The following is a 17,351-nucleotide window of genomic DNA, read 5'->3' on the forward strand; positions in this document are numbered from 1 at the left end:
AGGCCATGTAGAGACTTTCTGGGAATCTGGAGAAAAGCATATAGTCCTAGAGGAGGAAGCAGCAGATTCTAGCAGCACCCCCTAGGAACCTCGGAATGCCTCCTTCCAGACATAACCACTATGGGTTTAGAACATTATTTTCAGGACATTCTGTTATTTTGTCCTGAAAGCATTCTATATACAACAGAGGTCTTGATCATTTTTAAGCAAATATGTAAGGTGATTATGAAAATATCCTCCTCATAAATTTGTATAAAATATTGAGGATGTTTCAACACAAATTAAGTATTTGCAAAGAACTTAATTTTCTATTCTATTTATATTCTAAAATAAAACTATCATGCACTTTAAAAAATATACTCTTTAGTATCTAACTTACTATAAGTTGGTATCCATAAACATCCATTTCAAAAGGGAAACTTAGACAAGATTCATACTTTCTTTAAAGACTCAACATTTTATGTCATTGATTTTTAATTTGCTACTTCACCAAATTTTACCCTACTATAGACTTGTGGTCTAAATATTTTTATTAGTTCCTCTGGCATAGTCTTTGGCAACAGTCTATATACATAAAGAGAAAATTTTCCTATGACTATAAAAGTAATCAGCTTAAATTTATTCTGAAAGGTGTGTCCATGCTCACAGCTCTGAGTGGATGATCAATTACTGAAAGTCTGCAAGTCATATTCAACAAACTGGATTGGCACAAATAAAGCTTAACAATACTAAACATAAGGAATGGATTTTATTAGAAACCATCATGAATGAACTTTTCCCACTGATTCTCTATATCCCTGATAGTGTCTGCAATATCAATTCTACTTTTGTTGAAACCTTGTCAATTCTAACTAGTAAGTAGAAATAAGATGAATCCAGTAAGATTAGTCAGTCATTTGATGCTGTGAAACTTCAATGCTTTCTGAGACAAAGCTTTTCTTCCAATCTGTCAGCTACTAAAAAGAATAAGAATGACCTAATTTGCAAAATACTTTGCCACTTAGTCATCAAATTCAATGTCCTAACATAAAACAAAGGCAGCACAGTATTTGGGATGTTTCTATTTGTAACTTCCTAACTTTGCACTACAGTTCAAAATCGGAGAATGGGGTGGGGTGTCTTTTTACCATAAAGTGGAAGAAAGGCAATTGTGATGTTTTGTTCCTTCAGGAACCAGCCAATTAACCAGCTGCTGATTTCCCCATCTTTGGAAGCAAGGGATTTGGAGATGAACCTTCTTAAAGCTAATGGTGACCAGCATCCTGGTTGTGAGCACTACAGATTTCCAAGGAACACAAGTTGTGATGGTTTACATTGACTGTCACCTGTCAGGCATTTTAGAGTTTAGATAGCTGCTGTACATGTCTGTGAGGGATTATCTTGATTAGGTTGAGGGGGGAATCTCAACTTTTAAGTGTGGGCTGAACCATTCCATGGGCTTGGGTCCTGGCCTGTACAAAAAGATGAGAGCTGGCTGTGCAGCCATATTCACTGTTCCACTCTCTGCTTCCTCACTGAGGGCACAATGTGACCAGCTCTCTCAAGCTCTTATCACCATGCCTTCCCAGCATGACGGAGCTGTAAGCTGAAATAAACCGATTTTGTCCCAGTAATGGAAAGCTGAATTTGAGGAAAGAGAAAGAGAGAGAGAAAGAGAGAGAGAGAGTCACTTCTAGATATCTGACTTAGGAAGCAGGTTACATCGGAGAAGCGCAAAGGCAGTTGGACCACTTCATCTAGCAGAAGCAGGAAGCACGTGCCTAATCAAGACGACTGGGCATACCCGGTGTGCTGACTGTGTGCAATAATTACTTTGGTCTACCCTGTGCACTGACTGTCTACTAAGATTACTCTGGCTTACCGTGTACAGACTGTATACTTCGTTGTGTTAAAGAAATTACAGGACAATTTCAAATACTGGTTTCCTCCTCAGGCAGCAAGAGACAAAATAAAACAAACTGGAGTTGTTTTAAAGCAGAGAGGAAAGCCTCTAGAAAGATGCCAGCAAAGCACAACTGACCTGTGAGATGTGTGTGTGGTGGGGGGTGTGTAAAATGTCTTTTTGTGTATGTACTTCTGTAAAATAAAATTTTCATGCATGTCCTGTGGCTTCTTTTGTAGATAGTAGGACCTGAAGGCAACTTTGCCCATTATTTATATACAAAGGGACAGACCTGAATGTAGAGATGACAATAAAGATGTTCTAAAACAGGCTACAAAGTAAAATCTGAATTAAATAAATCTCATAATTAGAGAAACAGAGACTGGAAAACCAGACTAGAAAATGGGCAGAAGCTCAGAGTTAAATATAATAAGTAACAGTGTCCATAAAATTAAGGTTCTTGTGTACAACTGTTTTTTAAAAATCTTTATTTATTATTTGTGTGTGTGTGTTTGTGTGTGTGTATGCATATGTGTGCCACTATGTGCATGTGGGGGCCAGAGGACAATTTTGAGGTGTCTGTACTCTGTACTCCACATTCTTTGAGACAGGGTCTCTTGGAGCTGCAAATAAACTGCCAGACAGCATGAATATCTGACATAGCTTCCCATGAGCTCTGGATTCTCCTGGCTGAACCTCCCATTGTTGTAGGCATTGGAATCACAGATTCACGCAATACTTCCTATCTGGCTTTATGTGAATGCTGGGGAATAGAACCAGGCCGGCAGGCTTGGCAAGCAGATGTCTTTAACTGCTGAGCCATCTCACCAGCTTGTCACGTGCACAGATCCTAATACCTCCCTGTAGAATATCTATGGCAGAGAATAATAGCCCAAAGAAAAGTTCAAAGATTTCTTTATAACTTAAGTTCCCTTGTTGTTACAAACACCTCAGCATAGAAACTTTCAAATACGGGCAGGATTTAGTGAGAACATTGAGGCCAGCAGCACATGCTGGCATTATATTACAAAACAAAACAAAACAACAACAAAAAACCCAGACAAAACAGAAACCAACAAAATGTTCAAAGCAAGCTCCATGCCCAAACAACTAGCCAGCTTGGTCCCCAAACACCTGTGACTACTGAACTACTGAATGTAAATGAGAAAGACCCAGTTTACCACCAAGTAATGGGCCGCGATAGCTGCAGCTCCCCAGAAGGGCATCTGCTGCTTGTGGTCTCAGATGGAAGGAACAGAAACATACCAGCTGGTCCAAAGGCTTTATGAAAGAGAGGATGCGAAGGAAGGTGAGAGGCTACTGGCCCTGGACTACTGGGGAAGTTTGACTCTGACAAGGTAAGGGAACGGGATGATCAGAACTGAACTTGAGCCACAGATCTAGTAGAAGGTCAGAGACTGAAACAGCCACAGAGGCTGGAATGACATGAAAGACAACTGAGCTTGAGTGAAGGTCATGGAGTAGAAATGGAAAAGAAGGCATCAGGGCCAGATGTTGAAGAGACCATTAGTGGCAAGAAGACAGTGCAGGAGTCAAACTACCCCGAGACTTCAATCTAAGTGGTGAGAGAACAGTGATCTATATGCTCTGGGAATAATTACCTGAGGAGCTTAAAACAAGGACACATGAGTTCTATGCCCAGAGCATCTTCTTTGATTGACTAAGATGCCCTGAAGAGAAAGGGCTGGAGATGGAGTCTCAGCTGAGCCTTCTCTGGGAGTTTGGCAACCATACTCCCATTGGCATTATCCAATGTAAGCTAGGTATACATGGTTTTTGAGACAGGTAGCCCAGGCTTGTCTTGAATAGGTTACATGACCATAAATGACTATAGACACCTGATTTTGTCTCTACTGTCCAAGTGCTGGAGGGCATCTCATCACAGCCAAGATCAGTCCCATGTGCCTTGTTTTACAGTGGCATGTCGAGGTCACCTCTCAGGATGCCGGGCGCCGGGCGCTGCGCAGACACCAGGACCACAACAGCAAGAGTAAAAATACAAACATACGGTCTTGCTCGGCAGAACCTTGTATGGTGTTTACCAAGTAAAATTTTAGGTTTAAAAACAGTTCTAAGTCTACATTCCTTTGTTTTATATTTTATCAAAAGAGGAAATCAATAAGAAATTGTACAAAACATTCAGTGATCACTCAGATTTCAAAAATTTTTTTTTGTTTCAGAGAAAAAAAAGAAAGTCTTATAAAATAATAAAAGTAAACGAAATCAGGTAAGACAAAAGGCAAAGTCATGATATCAATTTACTGTATCTGAACAATATTTAGACATGACTTAGTTTAATAGGAACCTATAGATCCTAATGAGATTGTGTACCAGGAAAAATATTCAGTAATAACCTCATGCCTTCCCACATTATGTCCAACCAACTTCATATGATTAAAGAGACACATGATATTGAACTAAAAAAACACACAAGCATTTTCAGCAAGATTACTTAGAAACAGGGTTATCACCTAGAAATCCAATCAATAATTTGCTAATATCAAATAAACTGCTTAACTTTAAAAAATTATCTAATGGTCTTTTTATTGTGCTGCTGAAGAGAACTAACTTCTGATTCCGTCATAGCTCTTCAATACGATAACCAGATCCTACAGAGATGGGCAAAGAGTGGAGAAGTACCACAAACAACAGTCCCTTGCCATGGGCTTTGCCCTATAGAAGGGCTTGGGGCATGCATGAGGCAAGGATGGGTCAATAGAGTGGCATGATGCTACTTGATGTCATGAAATTTTACATGGTTTTAGATAATGCATATATTTCAGAAAATAAGGTATTTATTCCAAACTCTATTACAAATAAGGATGGTAAAGATTCTTAAGTTCTTGTCAAGGTTTCATTCCAAAGACTCTTGCACAATTATCACTGGTTGTGGTATTTGCTCCTTTTTGAAATCAGGCAAACACTGAATCACCTTTGCTTCATTTAGAAATACCTATGAACCTTCCTCGAGATGTAAGTGGAGAACCCAGCAGTCTACGCAAACGTAACGAGCACTCACTCATGGTGACGGGAGTCTGGGGAGGAGTGAACCATCCTCTTGTTACTGACTGCTCCAGGAGTGGGAGTCTGAGGAAAGATGTAAAAACAAACAAGTTACCTCATCAAAGACTGTAGGGAGTCCAGGGGTATAAGTGCTGGAGGCCTCTTTCTATGACGGAGGAACCAGAAACAATTCGTAATTCAAGACAAAATTATATGGGCCAAAAGTCTTGGCAAAGATCCATTTGGGGGATAGAGAGATGGCTCTGAAGTTAAAGGTACTTGCTTACAAAGCCCAGTGGCCTAGGCTCAAGTCCCCAACATCCACATAAAACCATATGACAAAACGCCCTTTATGCCTGGAATTTGTTTGCAGTGGCAGGAGGCCCTGGCATGCCCATTCTCTTTCTGCTTCTTTCTTTCTCTCTGTTTTCATTTTTTTTGTTGTTCATTTTTATTTATTTATTTGAGAGTGACATAGAGAGAGAAAGAGGCAGAGAGAGAGAGAGAGAGAGAGAGAGAGAGAATGGGCATGCCAGGGCTTCCAACCACTGCAAATGAACTCCAGATGCGTGTTTCCCTTGTGCATGGGTCCTGGGGAATGGAGCCTCAAACCGGGGCTCTTAGGCTTCACAGGCAAAGTGTTTAACCACAAAGCCATCTCTCCAGCCCAATAAATACAATTTTTAAAGTAAGAATGATCCATTTTGCCTGGCACAGTTAGATTTTTACAACTTCCAGACTAGTTTGAAAGTTATCTTTATAACATAATTCTAAACAAATAGGGGTGACTCTTCCAAGTACTGTTAACTACACATGTATTTAATTTTGTGTTGAAAGAGGTTTACTTAGATCATTCTTGAAGAGATGAAAATCTTTGGATCAAACATTTGTAGACAATTTCACAGCATAGTTGATATAATTATAAACATAAATTCTATCATTATAATGGAAAAATTCCAATGTACACAATAGTTCAGTCAAGTCAAGGAAGAGGGAATAATCCTTTTTATTCTTTCTACATGAACGTATTTATATTCAATAAAATACAATTTTACCTGGAACAACAGTACTTTGCTTATGTTTCTAAATAAAATTAGATATCTGATTTTAAAAATTCATATATTTTGTTTATGCTCCCAGCTGCTCTCATTGTTTTAAAGAATTTCAATCTTACAGAAGGTTCATAACTGGACCAGAAATAGCACCATGCATGGATGACTCTACCACCACAAGTAACAAGGCATACACTGGCAGGAAGACTTTATATTATGTTCTATCATAATAGAAGATTCCTCTTTAATTACAAAATAACATTTAAATACAATAGCGTATAAGTATATGATGAGCATATGTATATGTATAAGTATATCACGAGGCAGTAAAATGGCTCTACAAGAAACACTTTCGGGCATTCTTTCTCCTGGTCCCTTGGGAACAAGGACAGTGGCATGCTCTGGAACTCAGTGTGGACAGTGGCTGACATTACGGCCAAGGCTGGAGCACCACAGGAGAGCGCATGGCTGGCCTGGGGGACGACAGCCTGCATGCACCCAGGAGCGAGGCGTCATGCTAGCCCGGTGGGCATCCCTGGCATCCAGTAATCCATTTTCTACAGCACGGCTGTGAGGAAAGCCGCCTGAGCCTGTGTCATGCTGTGTTAGTGGTTCATGATCACATTATCTCAGGGCGGGCCTGACACTTTTATTCAGTTTACAGTGTGTTCTATGTACAGGCAACTTATTTCCTTTGCCAGGGCTGCTGACAACCTTTTCCACACTATATTAATCTTGTTTACTGAGTTTATCTTGGTACAAATATCAGAAAACTGAACTTTTTATCTCAGAGAAAAATAAACAGTGTGTTGACAGAAGCAGAACCTATTTTCAGGACTAAAATTGCTTGTTTACCTGAAGCTGCACTTATGGAAAAAATGCTTAAGGCTTGGTATGGCTTGAAATACATAATCTGAAATTTAATAAGTGAAGAAATTTCACATACATCCATGTGATAAATTGCCAATGAAAACAATGGAAGGGTATATAATAAAACAACTTATAACAAATTTATACCCAATACAAATGTGAGCTTTCAATCTAGTCAGAAATAATCTTACTGTGTATTTTTCAGAAAAAAAATATATATCTGTCTGTCTAAGGTCCTATAAGCTTGATTCAATTGCAGTGCATAATTCACAGAAGGCTTATAGTACCAAATGTGCATATTTACATGATTTTACACATTCACCTACAATGGCCTTCTAGGAAAGGGAGGGATATCCTTCATGCTATTTCACACATGTTATGTTTGACACAGATATACAAACACTGGAAATATTTGAATTTCAAAGTAGAATAAAACAACACTGAGATCAGGAATAAAGGTCTTGGCCAGGCCAGGCTACAGGCCTTTCTCAGAATGCCATGTCATCACCAGAAACTTTTCTCACTTTAATGACCAGATACCCTGAAATCTGAATTTGTAATATAGAATTCAATATGTGGAAAGCGGTGTCATGCTTAAGACTGATAGCACTTTAAACTTTAAAACACGCTTAATAAGACCGATTATGGCAAAAAGCCGGGCATGGTGGTGCACGCCTTTAATCCTGGAACTTGGCAGGCAGAGGTAGGAGGATCACTGTGAGTTTTGAGGTCCTCCTGAGACTCCATAGTGAATTCCAGGACAGCCTGAGCTAAAGTGACACCTTACTTCAAACAACCAAAAGAAAAAAAAAAGACTGGTTATTGCATGTTGGCACTTCCAGGTGCTATATGTTTCAAGAAAAACACTTAATTGCAAAAAATTATGGCTGTTTTTTGATTATTTCAAGGTATAAATATTTATAAAAAATAAAACAAGGGCTGGAGAGATGGCTTAGTGGTTAAACACTTGCCTGTGAAGCCTAAGGGCCTTGGTTCAAGGCTCGATTCCCCAGGACCCACGTTAGCCAGATGCACAAGGGGCGCACGCATTTGGAGTTCATTTGCAGTGGCTGGAAGCCCTGGCGCGCCCACTCTCCTCACTCTCTCTCTCTGTCTGCCACTCTCAAATAAATAAGTAAAAATAAACAAAAAAAATTTAAAAAGGCTTGGGCTGTGGCACAGTGGCACAGCATAAAAGTAAGTGCAAAAACGTTCTCAATATCAAAGTATTAATTTATACTTAAACAGCTAAGTATAAGCATTGTTTTATTCTCCAAAACATATGCCATCCAATAGTCCTAGGAAAGTTTTAGAAAGAATTAGCAAGTTTCTAAAAATAAGCTCACTCATGGAAAATGTTAATAAAAATTGTGAAAAGATAAAAAAAAATTAAAAAAATTAAAGTAAGCTCACTTTAAATATCCAATTAAATAATCAGATAGTCAAGTTTATTATCAGCCAAGAAATTTTACTTCATTTTATAAGAGGAGGAACAGGTATTCGACTCTTTATGAAAAACAGTGTTTCCATGATACAGTTCTCCTTATTACAACTCTGGAGCTTCAAAGGGGAAAGTGGTGGTGGGGGGGGTAGGGAGGGAATTAACATGGGATTTTTTTTATAATCATGGAAAATGCTAATAAAATATTTTTAAAAAACTCCAAAAAAAAATCTCTGGAGCTTGATCTTATCAGACAGCATTAGTGATGATAGCCTCAAACATGACGTCGCAAATCCTAAATTCTTATGATTTGTTTACTAAATATTGCCACACCAAATGACTCCAGAAGTGCATTACTTTTTCATACCTGTGCTTAAAACAAATTATAACAAACAAAACCATTCAAAGTCACAAAGAAACAGGTGCTTTCTAGACCACATGACCTTTATGTCATCCGCAGCCGATATTTATACTCAGGTTATTCACTTCAGGCAACAGGAGCATAGTAGTGAGGAAGGATTAATCACAGCTGTATAAACCCAAAAAGTGAAAACACATCGGAAATTAGTAAATGATGCCCATGAGGAATGTCTGCTCTCACAATTCAGTAGGCACATTATGAGCAGCAACTTATTCTTCTCATCACTGATGAGTCATAATGCTGATACTTTGTTGTTCCTCAAAACACCAGCAGAACACTGTCCATTGCCATTACCAAATGTGCCCATTTTCACCATTACAGAGTAAAACAAATCCTTTCCTGAACTGCGTGACTGAGACCGCGGCTGCCAGTGTGGATGACGCGCTTGTTCAGACTCATCACGGTCGGCAACTCGCACAAAACCCCTCCCTTCTTTTCTGCCTCTCCATAGCTCACCCCACCCACCGCTTCTACTTTTGTGTCAGGTTCAACTGCATCTGATTTGCCTTCTAAGTCAGTTCTGCTCCAGCACCCACACTGACGGACACTGTGATGGCAGGCGGATATGCAAAAGAAGGCTTTTCAGTTTGGTGAGGCCTGGCCACTCAAATCCTCCTCGCCACCAGGCTAGAGGGAGGCAAGGCCTCAGCTTCCTGCCAGTTTGTGAGACCCAGAAGTTTCTAGCTTCTCTCAGGACAAGTATGAATTTGATTCCTTTGTGGAAACATGCTCTTCTAGTTTAGCAGGCTCTGTAGAAGGCTGCTCCTGCACTCAACAAATGTGTCAGTTAAACGCATGTGGCAGATATTGTGGAAAATGACTCCACGATAACAAATTAAAAATATGGCTTTAAACCCCAGGGGTGGGAAATAAAAGGGCAAACAATTGGAAGAAAATGGAGTTTAATTGCTAATCTGCAAACTCATCTTCACTTTTTAAAAATGGCTAGGAAGGGGCTGAGGAGATGGCTCAGTGGTTAAAAGCACTTGCAAAGTCTGAAGGCCTGGGTTCAGTTCCCCAGTATCGACGTAAAGCCAGACACACAAAGTGGTACATGAATCTGGATTTCATTTTCAGTGGTAATAGGCCCTAGCATATCCATTCTCTCTCTCTCTTCATAAATAAGTAAATACATTTTAAAGAAGGCTAAGGAAATGCCAGTCTACTTTTTCTAGTAATTTCAAGTTATTACTGCCAAGGTGGTTAATGGTTCTCTCTCACTCCCTATAGAAGAGTAAGAGGAGATTATCTGAGAATATATCTCATTGGAGGGCATCTGTGTCTTTCTGTTGTTGTTCTGGAAGTTAGATGAGGGAATGAATAAAATATTTCACTGTGTTATCTTTTCTTATAATATTATATAATGGTCACAATTCCTAAAAGGCAAAATCCACTTGGGCACAGAAAACAGATTCAAGGAAATAACATTAAAATTATCTTTAAATCAACATGCAAAAAAAAATTAAAAATATTTTGTAATAACTTTTAAACCAAATACAAAAAGTAGCTATTTAAGTAGCACTAAACTGGATAACACAAGATTAAAGGAGAAACAAAGTAGTTGTCTGATTTAAAAAGAATAAAGGGGAAAAATCACCTCTGAAAAAGGAGTCGTATGCAATTTATCTGCTCCATTCCATCCATCTTACTAAATTGCTAAATTTAGCTTTCTAAATTGCTGCTTTTCACATGTCGATGTTCTCATTCCACAGCCATGGATGGCTCCACATTCAAAGTAAAACTAATGAGAACCTCCTTACTCTGCTAACAAATCCTAGTTCCTATGCAGCCACTAGCTGCTGCCTTCTTTAAGCTCAAAACTATGGCTTACCTCCGGCTATTAACAGGTTACAGGAAGCAGTTACTTTATACAAAATTATGCTTTATCATCTACTATATATGCCTTCATGCTTTACAGGTTTTATTATTTTATTATTTGAGAGAGAGAGAATGAATGGGTGCGCCAGGGCCTCCAGCCACTGCAAATAAACTCCAGACACATGTGGCCCCTTGTGCATCTGGCTAATGTGGGTCCAGGAGAATCGAACCATGATCCTTTGGCCTTGCAGGCAAATGCCTTAACCGCTAAGCCATCTCTCCAGGTCCATATGCTTTCATTTTTATATTTATTATATATGCATGTACTACATATGCTTATATAACAAATCTATATATCTATTATTACTTATGCATTTATATAACATATACTAAGCAATATATGGCTTCCATTCAGTTGAATGATTCTAGTTACATTATTACACATAAGTAACCTTTATTAAATCTTAAGTGATAGAACCCTTCTGATTCTAAGTTTTCCATTATTTGTTTAAGAATATTATCAGGAATTAATGTGAGAATTCACATTTTAAGTTTCTCCATGTCCATGAAAGTAAAAATATGTACTCCTAGAGAGGACTATGAATTGACTGGCACCTACTCCCAACCACCCCCCAAAAAAGGTGCATAAGAATGCATGATGTGACAGATAGCTAGGAAAGGCTAGTGTAAGTTTGAGCTAGCAGAAGGTTTAGCCATGACCTCCTGAGGGAGTATTCCAGAAGGGGATAGCTGGATATCTGATACTTTTAAGAAGTGCTGCACAACTAACAGAACTTATGTAACTTGGTTTTCCAACTACAGAAAAGTCCCAAAGTTTGGGATTGTTTTGCAACCTGAAAATGGTTCAGAGCCATATGCCAGGTTCTCATTATCATCTTTAAAAACACCAACTTTCACAAGTGATTAGTACAATGCTATAACTGTTAGGGCAAAACTTTTCATTAGACTCTCCTGGTATCTTCTATTCATAGACTTCATTTAAATTAAATGGGTGAATGTGATGATTTTACCTGTCAGTTGAGGTTAAGGGTTTCACGTTCCTTGGCGTGTTACTATGTTGATGCTGTTTTTAATTCTTTATGGTGTTATTAATTAAAACATAACAAACCAAAAAAGAATGTGATAACTGTTAGGTAGAAGACAGATATGAGACAGTTACTCATGAATTCAACCAAGTCTCAAAAACACCTGAGTAAACAACTTCTGGTGCAAACATGTTCTAAGTGAACATGGGGAATATTTTGATAGCACCAACCAGGAGGTGGAGAGAGAATGATATGGATAAGAATTGTCAGAATAGATCAAAGAGCAGAACTGCTCTGGTCCTCTGCGCCGCTCCACTCATTGTATGGGAGCATCTCTCTCTCCATGCCGTAAGCCTTGCTTGCTCATTCTTGCTGAATTTACAAGTGTACAAGACCTGAGGGATAGCCATAACACATAGGGCATCAAGGATTATTGCTAGTAATGATAGTGATATCCCTGTTTTTTTTTTACTTTAAATATTTTATTTATTTATTTATTCATTTATTTATTTATGGGGGGCAGATAGAAAAGGAGCAAACCAGGGCTTCTACCATGGCAAACAAACTCCAGATGCATGCACACCTTCTGCATCTGGCTTTACGTAAGTACTGGGGACTTGAACCTGGTCCTTTGGCCTTGCGATCAAGTGCTTTAACTGCTGGACCATCTCTCCAGCCCCCAAATCCCTGTTCTTTACAGCTCTTGCTGCTCTTGTTTTCGCACACAGGTGCCTACGGTGAAGCAGCAGCCCCTCCTCAGGTCACAGGGAGGGAGCTGACACTGCAGACATCAGGGTGCACGTCCCAGGCAACAGGGCAAGATATGTTTGTGGTTGTTCCTATGTGTGTATGTGGTATGCATTTATATGTGCACACGTGTTCATATGCATGTTGGGTGCACATGTGTTCATGTGAGGGCCACAGGCTGACATCTGGCATACTCCTCAACCACACTCCATGCTATTCTTTGGGTCAAGGTCTGTCACTAAACCTACAACTCACTTCTTCAACTAGATGCCTGCCTTGGCCTCCCTAGTGCTGGAATGACACATACAACATTGCTTGCATGGCGGGCACGTAACCCATGGAAATGCCTCCCCAGCCCTGCCATGTCTATTCACCACTGAACATCACTTCTACATGAAGTGTTCTCTGAATTGGGAATTCACCACAGAAGATAATGGTCTAAATCCTCAACACATTCTTTCATAATTCTTGGTCCAGAATAGTAATAGTAAAATTCAAGGAACGGTGGGCACCTGCCTCAAACTTCTGGGAAGTAGCAGTTAATAGTACCCCAGAGGTCAGTACACCCAAAGCTACAGAAGAATGACCCACGCACTGTGGGCACTGTGACAGCAAAAGGACATTGCCAAACACTGCGCCAGCGGGAAGTACCCACACCAGCACGTGGACACGTGAAGACACCTGTAGAAATGCAGAGCGCTCAAATCGGACTGCTTTTCCCTTTACTTTCAAAAGTACATTTAAATCTAACTGCAAGAATATTCCATTAAACCAGAAAGGTCTTTTTAAAGAACCTAAGCAGACAAACAGAGGAAATAAACCACAGAGAATCACAGGCACTCCTGGCAGGAACCAGAATATGCCATGCAGGGAATACAGGAACCTGTCAACCACTAGTGTACAGCAAATAACAGCTGAAGGCACAGACTTCCCACAAGTGTTAAGTCATCTGAACACATTTTCAAGAAGTAGAAGGAAGCATGTTTTTTGGTTTTTTTTTTTTTTTTGCAAGAATACTGGGTTAGAAATACACAAACACATTCACTTATGCATGCAACAAAACTAAATGCAATTGTTTTAAATCCCCATTGTATACACCTTTCCCCAGAAAAAAAAAAAAAATACAGTCAAGGTTAATAATTGAAAATTTAGAGTTACTGGGCTATTAGGAAATTAATACTTCTAATTATTAAGCACATAAATTCTCACGTCTGGTACATACTACTAGTGAATAATCTAAATGCTTTATTAAAAAAAAGAATCATTACATAATTAACACAAATACAGCAATGGATTGTTTCATATTAGCTCAGGGTAACAATTGTTTCTGAGTGAAATCTGTCATTGAGCCAGCTTAGAATGACATGTCACAGTGACACAGGGCTGCACCATGCCGTCGGTCTTAGTTGCAAGCTGTGAGTGGCCTCTGCTGGCTGGCCAAAGGTTTCTGAAATCCTCACTTGTGCAGCTGGAAAGGCTGTGGGCTTTGAGAATGGGATGACAGTGTATGCTTATGACAAACCCATTGTCCATGGAGGCTCACCTTCTACAAGAGCACGCGCCACGGAGCAAGGACAGTGCAGAAAGAATGGCATCAACACTTGACAACCCCATGCCAATGCTCTATGCCCAAGCTATGCTCGGAATTTACACAGCCTCTAAAAATACAACTTATATGGCATCATTGTATAAATGTGGACTTTCTTATTCAATCCAAACAAAAGCAGTGCAACTAACATCTAATGATAATCTTTCTTGAGGCACACATACACAGAGAAACATCTTCTCAAAATTCAGCTCATCTCATGGTTAATATTGACAAGCTCATCTCCTAGACAAACACAAAGATTAACAAGTTTTGGAAGGATGTGTAATTCTTAGAAAAGGCTCTAGTTTATGTAATGTCTTTCAGAAACAAAATTTTATTATTTTACCTATGTTTATTCAAAAAGGCAATTAAGTCTTTGAAATCTTGCTCTTATTAGGAAATGCTAACTCAGTGTCTATGATGCAGAGGAAAAAAATGTTATAATTTTTTCTCAACTGATTTCACAGACATATACATATAAGTGTTGGCATATATGCCTCCACACAAACTTCATGCTCACCAGATCCATGTAAGCCTCCCATGCATGACACAATTGTGATTTTTAATGTTTTTCAATTTAAACATTCAAATGTATGTTTGGATTACTTCATTCTTTACTCACTCTAGCCACTCCATGTATTCAATTAAAAGCTATTTCCAAAGATTCCTAAAGATGACTACATTTATTTTAAGAAATTATGGCTCTCACAGGTCACAGCATCACAATATGTTTTAACTCTCACTTCAGAATGCAGACCTATTATCTTCCTCAGGACTGCTCACATGGTGATCTGGCTGACATCTGCCATCACCCTCCATCTCTCTGGGTACCACTGGGATATGACACAATGACCCACAGTAAGCCCTTGTTATTAGCCTGAAATACACAGCATACAATGTAGCTCCTACAAGGAATTTATTTATAAAATGTTTTTAACTCTCTCTCTAGTCAAAATCCTTTCTAAAGTAACATTCTGCTATTCCAAGGAATTTCAACAAATATTAAGACATATGTTTTGAAGGCTCGTGTTTTGCTCTCTACATTGGTACCAAAGTTGAATCAAGTGCATACAAAACAGAAGCCAGAGAAGTACTTTCTCTGTGGAGCTCAGTTTTCAGTTTATTATATTAAGGACATAAGAAATGCAACAGTCCACATCCCTGAAGTTCATGGGAGGTTGTTTTCTTCTTCTTTTCTTATAGTTCTGCTTTTAGAAGAGGACAGAGGGAAACACATGAAGAGAATGAAGACAGCAAACATTTCTGAGGACAGTACAAAGTAAGATAGCTTTGGGGACAAAGATTCTGTTTTTACATTAAATATTTTATTCAAGAATCTAAGGCAAATAGAGAAAGTTTTCTGGGCTTAATTATAAACTATATTCTTAAAAACAAATCTCATGAATAATACTACAATAGTTAAAGTCATTTTTACTGACATTTACTGACAGCATAACCAAGGATCCTCAGCTACATATTTACCTTTCTGGATTACTTACCATTTCCATTCTTTTTCACATCGCTTTGGTAAGCTAATCAATTTTAAATCCTTAAAGTGATAGACAACTTACATGAAATCTCAATACAGCACCTGGTTTTAGTGCTTAAAAAATTATTTCTAAGAATCTCAAGGATATATTGTTAATACTTTTAAAGAAAATGCTGATGGTCTCTACATTTTAACATTTGTTACTACTTAGTAAATGAGACATTTAAAATAGTGCACATGACAGGTTGCTGCCTTAACTCTTAGTGATGCAGATGAGATTAGATCACTTCTACTGTTCACTGTTCTTAAAGATTCCACAACAAAAACAAAAGTAGAATACTGTGACTTGAGAGGAGGAGTGAGAGGTCACACAGAAGCTACTCTTTTAGTCCAGACACTTGTACAACATTGCCTATCGGGCTATGCATAACACTTTGTGCCTTAATCACTAAGCCATCTCTCCAGGCACTATCATTATTTAAATAAATATTCTATTTCTTTGCAAAGAGAGAAAAAGAATGAAAATGGGCACAGCAATACCTCTGACCAGTGCAAAATAGCTCTAGATGCATGCACCACTTTGTGTACATGGCTTTACATGGGTATGGTGGAATCAAAGACAGCCTGCAAGCTTTTGGAAGCAAGTACCTTCAAATTTGAGCCATCTGCCAGCCCAAGAATTTGTTCTAAATTAGGTTAAGGGCATGTCTGTCTTCACTCTGGCTGTAATCAGACAGGGATAGATAACAACAAGAGTCATGGTCATTTTGTCCAGCAGGAAGGGTGCGGAGTAGAGCTTTGGCAGCTTATAAAAGGATCAAGAGCTGACCAGTGCTAATTTCTGAGTCCATGTTCACTCGGCTGAAACACAAGAGAGGTTCCAAGGTATGCATTTGACGTGTATCATTATCTCACGACGCCTTCACCTGACTCCCTCACCTGTGTCACCCGGACTACGCCTTCACCTGACTCCCTCACCTGTGTCACCCTGACTACGCCTTCACCTGACTCCCTCACCTGTGTCACCCTGACTACGCCTTCACCTGACTCCCTCACCTGTGTCACCCGGACTACGCCTTCACCTGACTCCCCTCACCTGTGTCACCATGACTACGCCTTCACCTGACTCCCCTCACCTGTGTCACCATGACTACGCCTTCACCTGACTCCCCTCACCTGTGTCACCCAGACTATGCCTTCACCTGACTCCCCTCACCTGTGTCACCATGACTACGCCTTCACCTGACTCCCCTCACCTGTGTCACCCTGACTACGCCTTCACCTGACTCCCCTCACCTGTGTCACCATGACTACGCCTTCACCTGACTCCCCTCACCTGTGTCACCATGACTACGCCTTCACCTGACTCCCTCACCTGTGTAACCCTGACTACGCCTTCACCTGACTCCCTTCAACTGTGTCACCATGACTACGCCTTCACCTGACTCCCTCACCTGTGTCACCATGACTACACCTTCACCTGACTCCCCTCACCTGTGTCACCATGACTACGCCTTCACCTGACTCCCCTCGCCTGTGTCACCCTGACTACGCCTTCACCTGACTACCTCACCTGTGTCACCATGACTACGCCTTCACCTGACTCCCTCACCTGTGTCACCCTGACTACGCCTTCACCTGACTCCCCTCACCTGTGTCACCATGACTACGCCTTCACCTGACTCCCCTCACCTGTGTCACCCAGACTACGCCTTCAAAGGACTCCCTCACCTGTGTCACCATAACTACGCCTTACCTGACTCCCTCACCTGTGTCACCATGACTACGCCTTCACCTGACTCCCCTCACCTGTGTCACCATGACTACGCCTTCACCTGACTCCCCTCGCCTGTGTAACCATGACTACGCCTTCACCTGACCCCCCTCACCTGTGTCAGCCAGACTACGCCTTCACCTGACTCCCTCACCTGTGTCACCATGACTACACCTTCACCTGACTCCCCTCACCTGTG

The 17,351-nt window shown here is 40.0% G+C and overlaps 1 protein-coding gene across 9 annotated transcripts in view; it reads right to left on the bottom strand.

Annotated features, from left to right (window-relative positions):
- Gpatch2 (G-patch domain containing 2) overlaps window positions 1-17,351 on the bottom strand; it is a 176,109-nt gene that overhangs the window by 61,760 nt on the left and 96,998 nt on the right. For all 9 annotated transcript variants that reach the window (XM_045149781.1, XM_045149814.1, XM_045149803.1 and 6 more), the window contains exon 6: window positions 4,923-4,990. In XM_045149781.1, coding sequence (XP_045005716.1) covers window positions 4,923-4,990 — 68 coding nt within the window. The remainder of the gene's footprint in view (window positions 1-4,922; window positions 4,991-17,351) is intronic.

Source organism: Jaculus jaculus, chromosome 1, assembly GCF_020740685.1.
Source record: "Jaculus jaculus isolate mJacJac1 chromosome 1, mJacJac1.mat.Y.cur, whole genome shotgun sequence".
Taxonomy (NCBI): Eukaryota; Metazoa; Chordata; class Mammalia; order Rodentia; family Dipodidae; genus Jaculus; species Jaculus jaculus.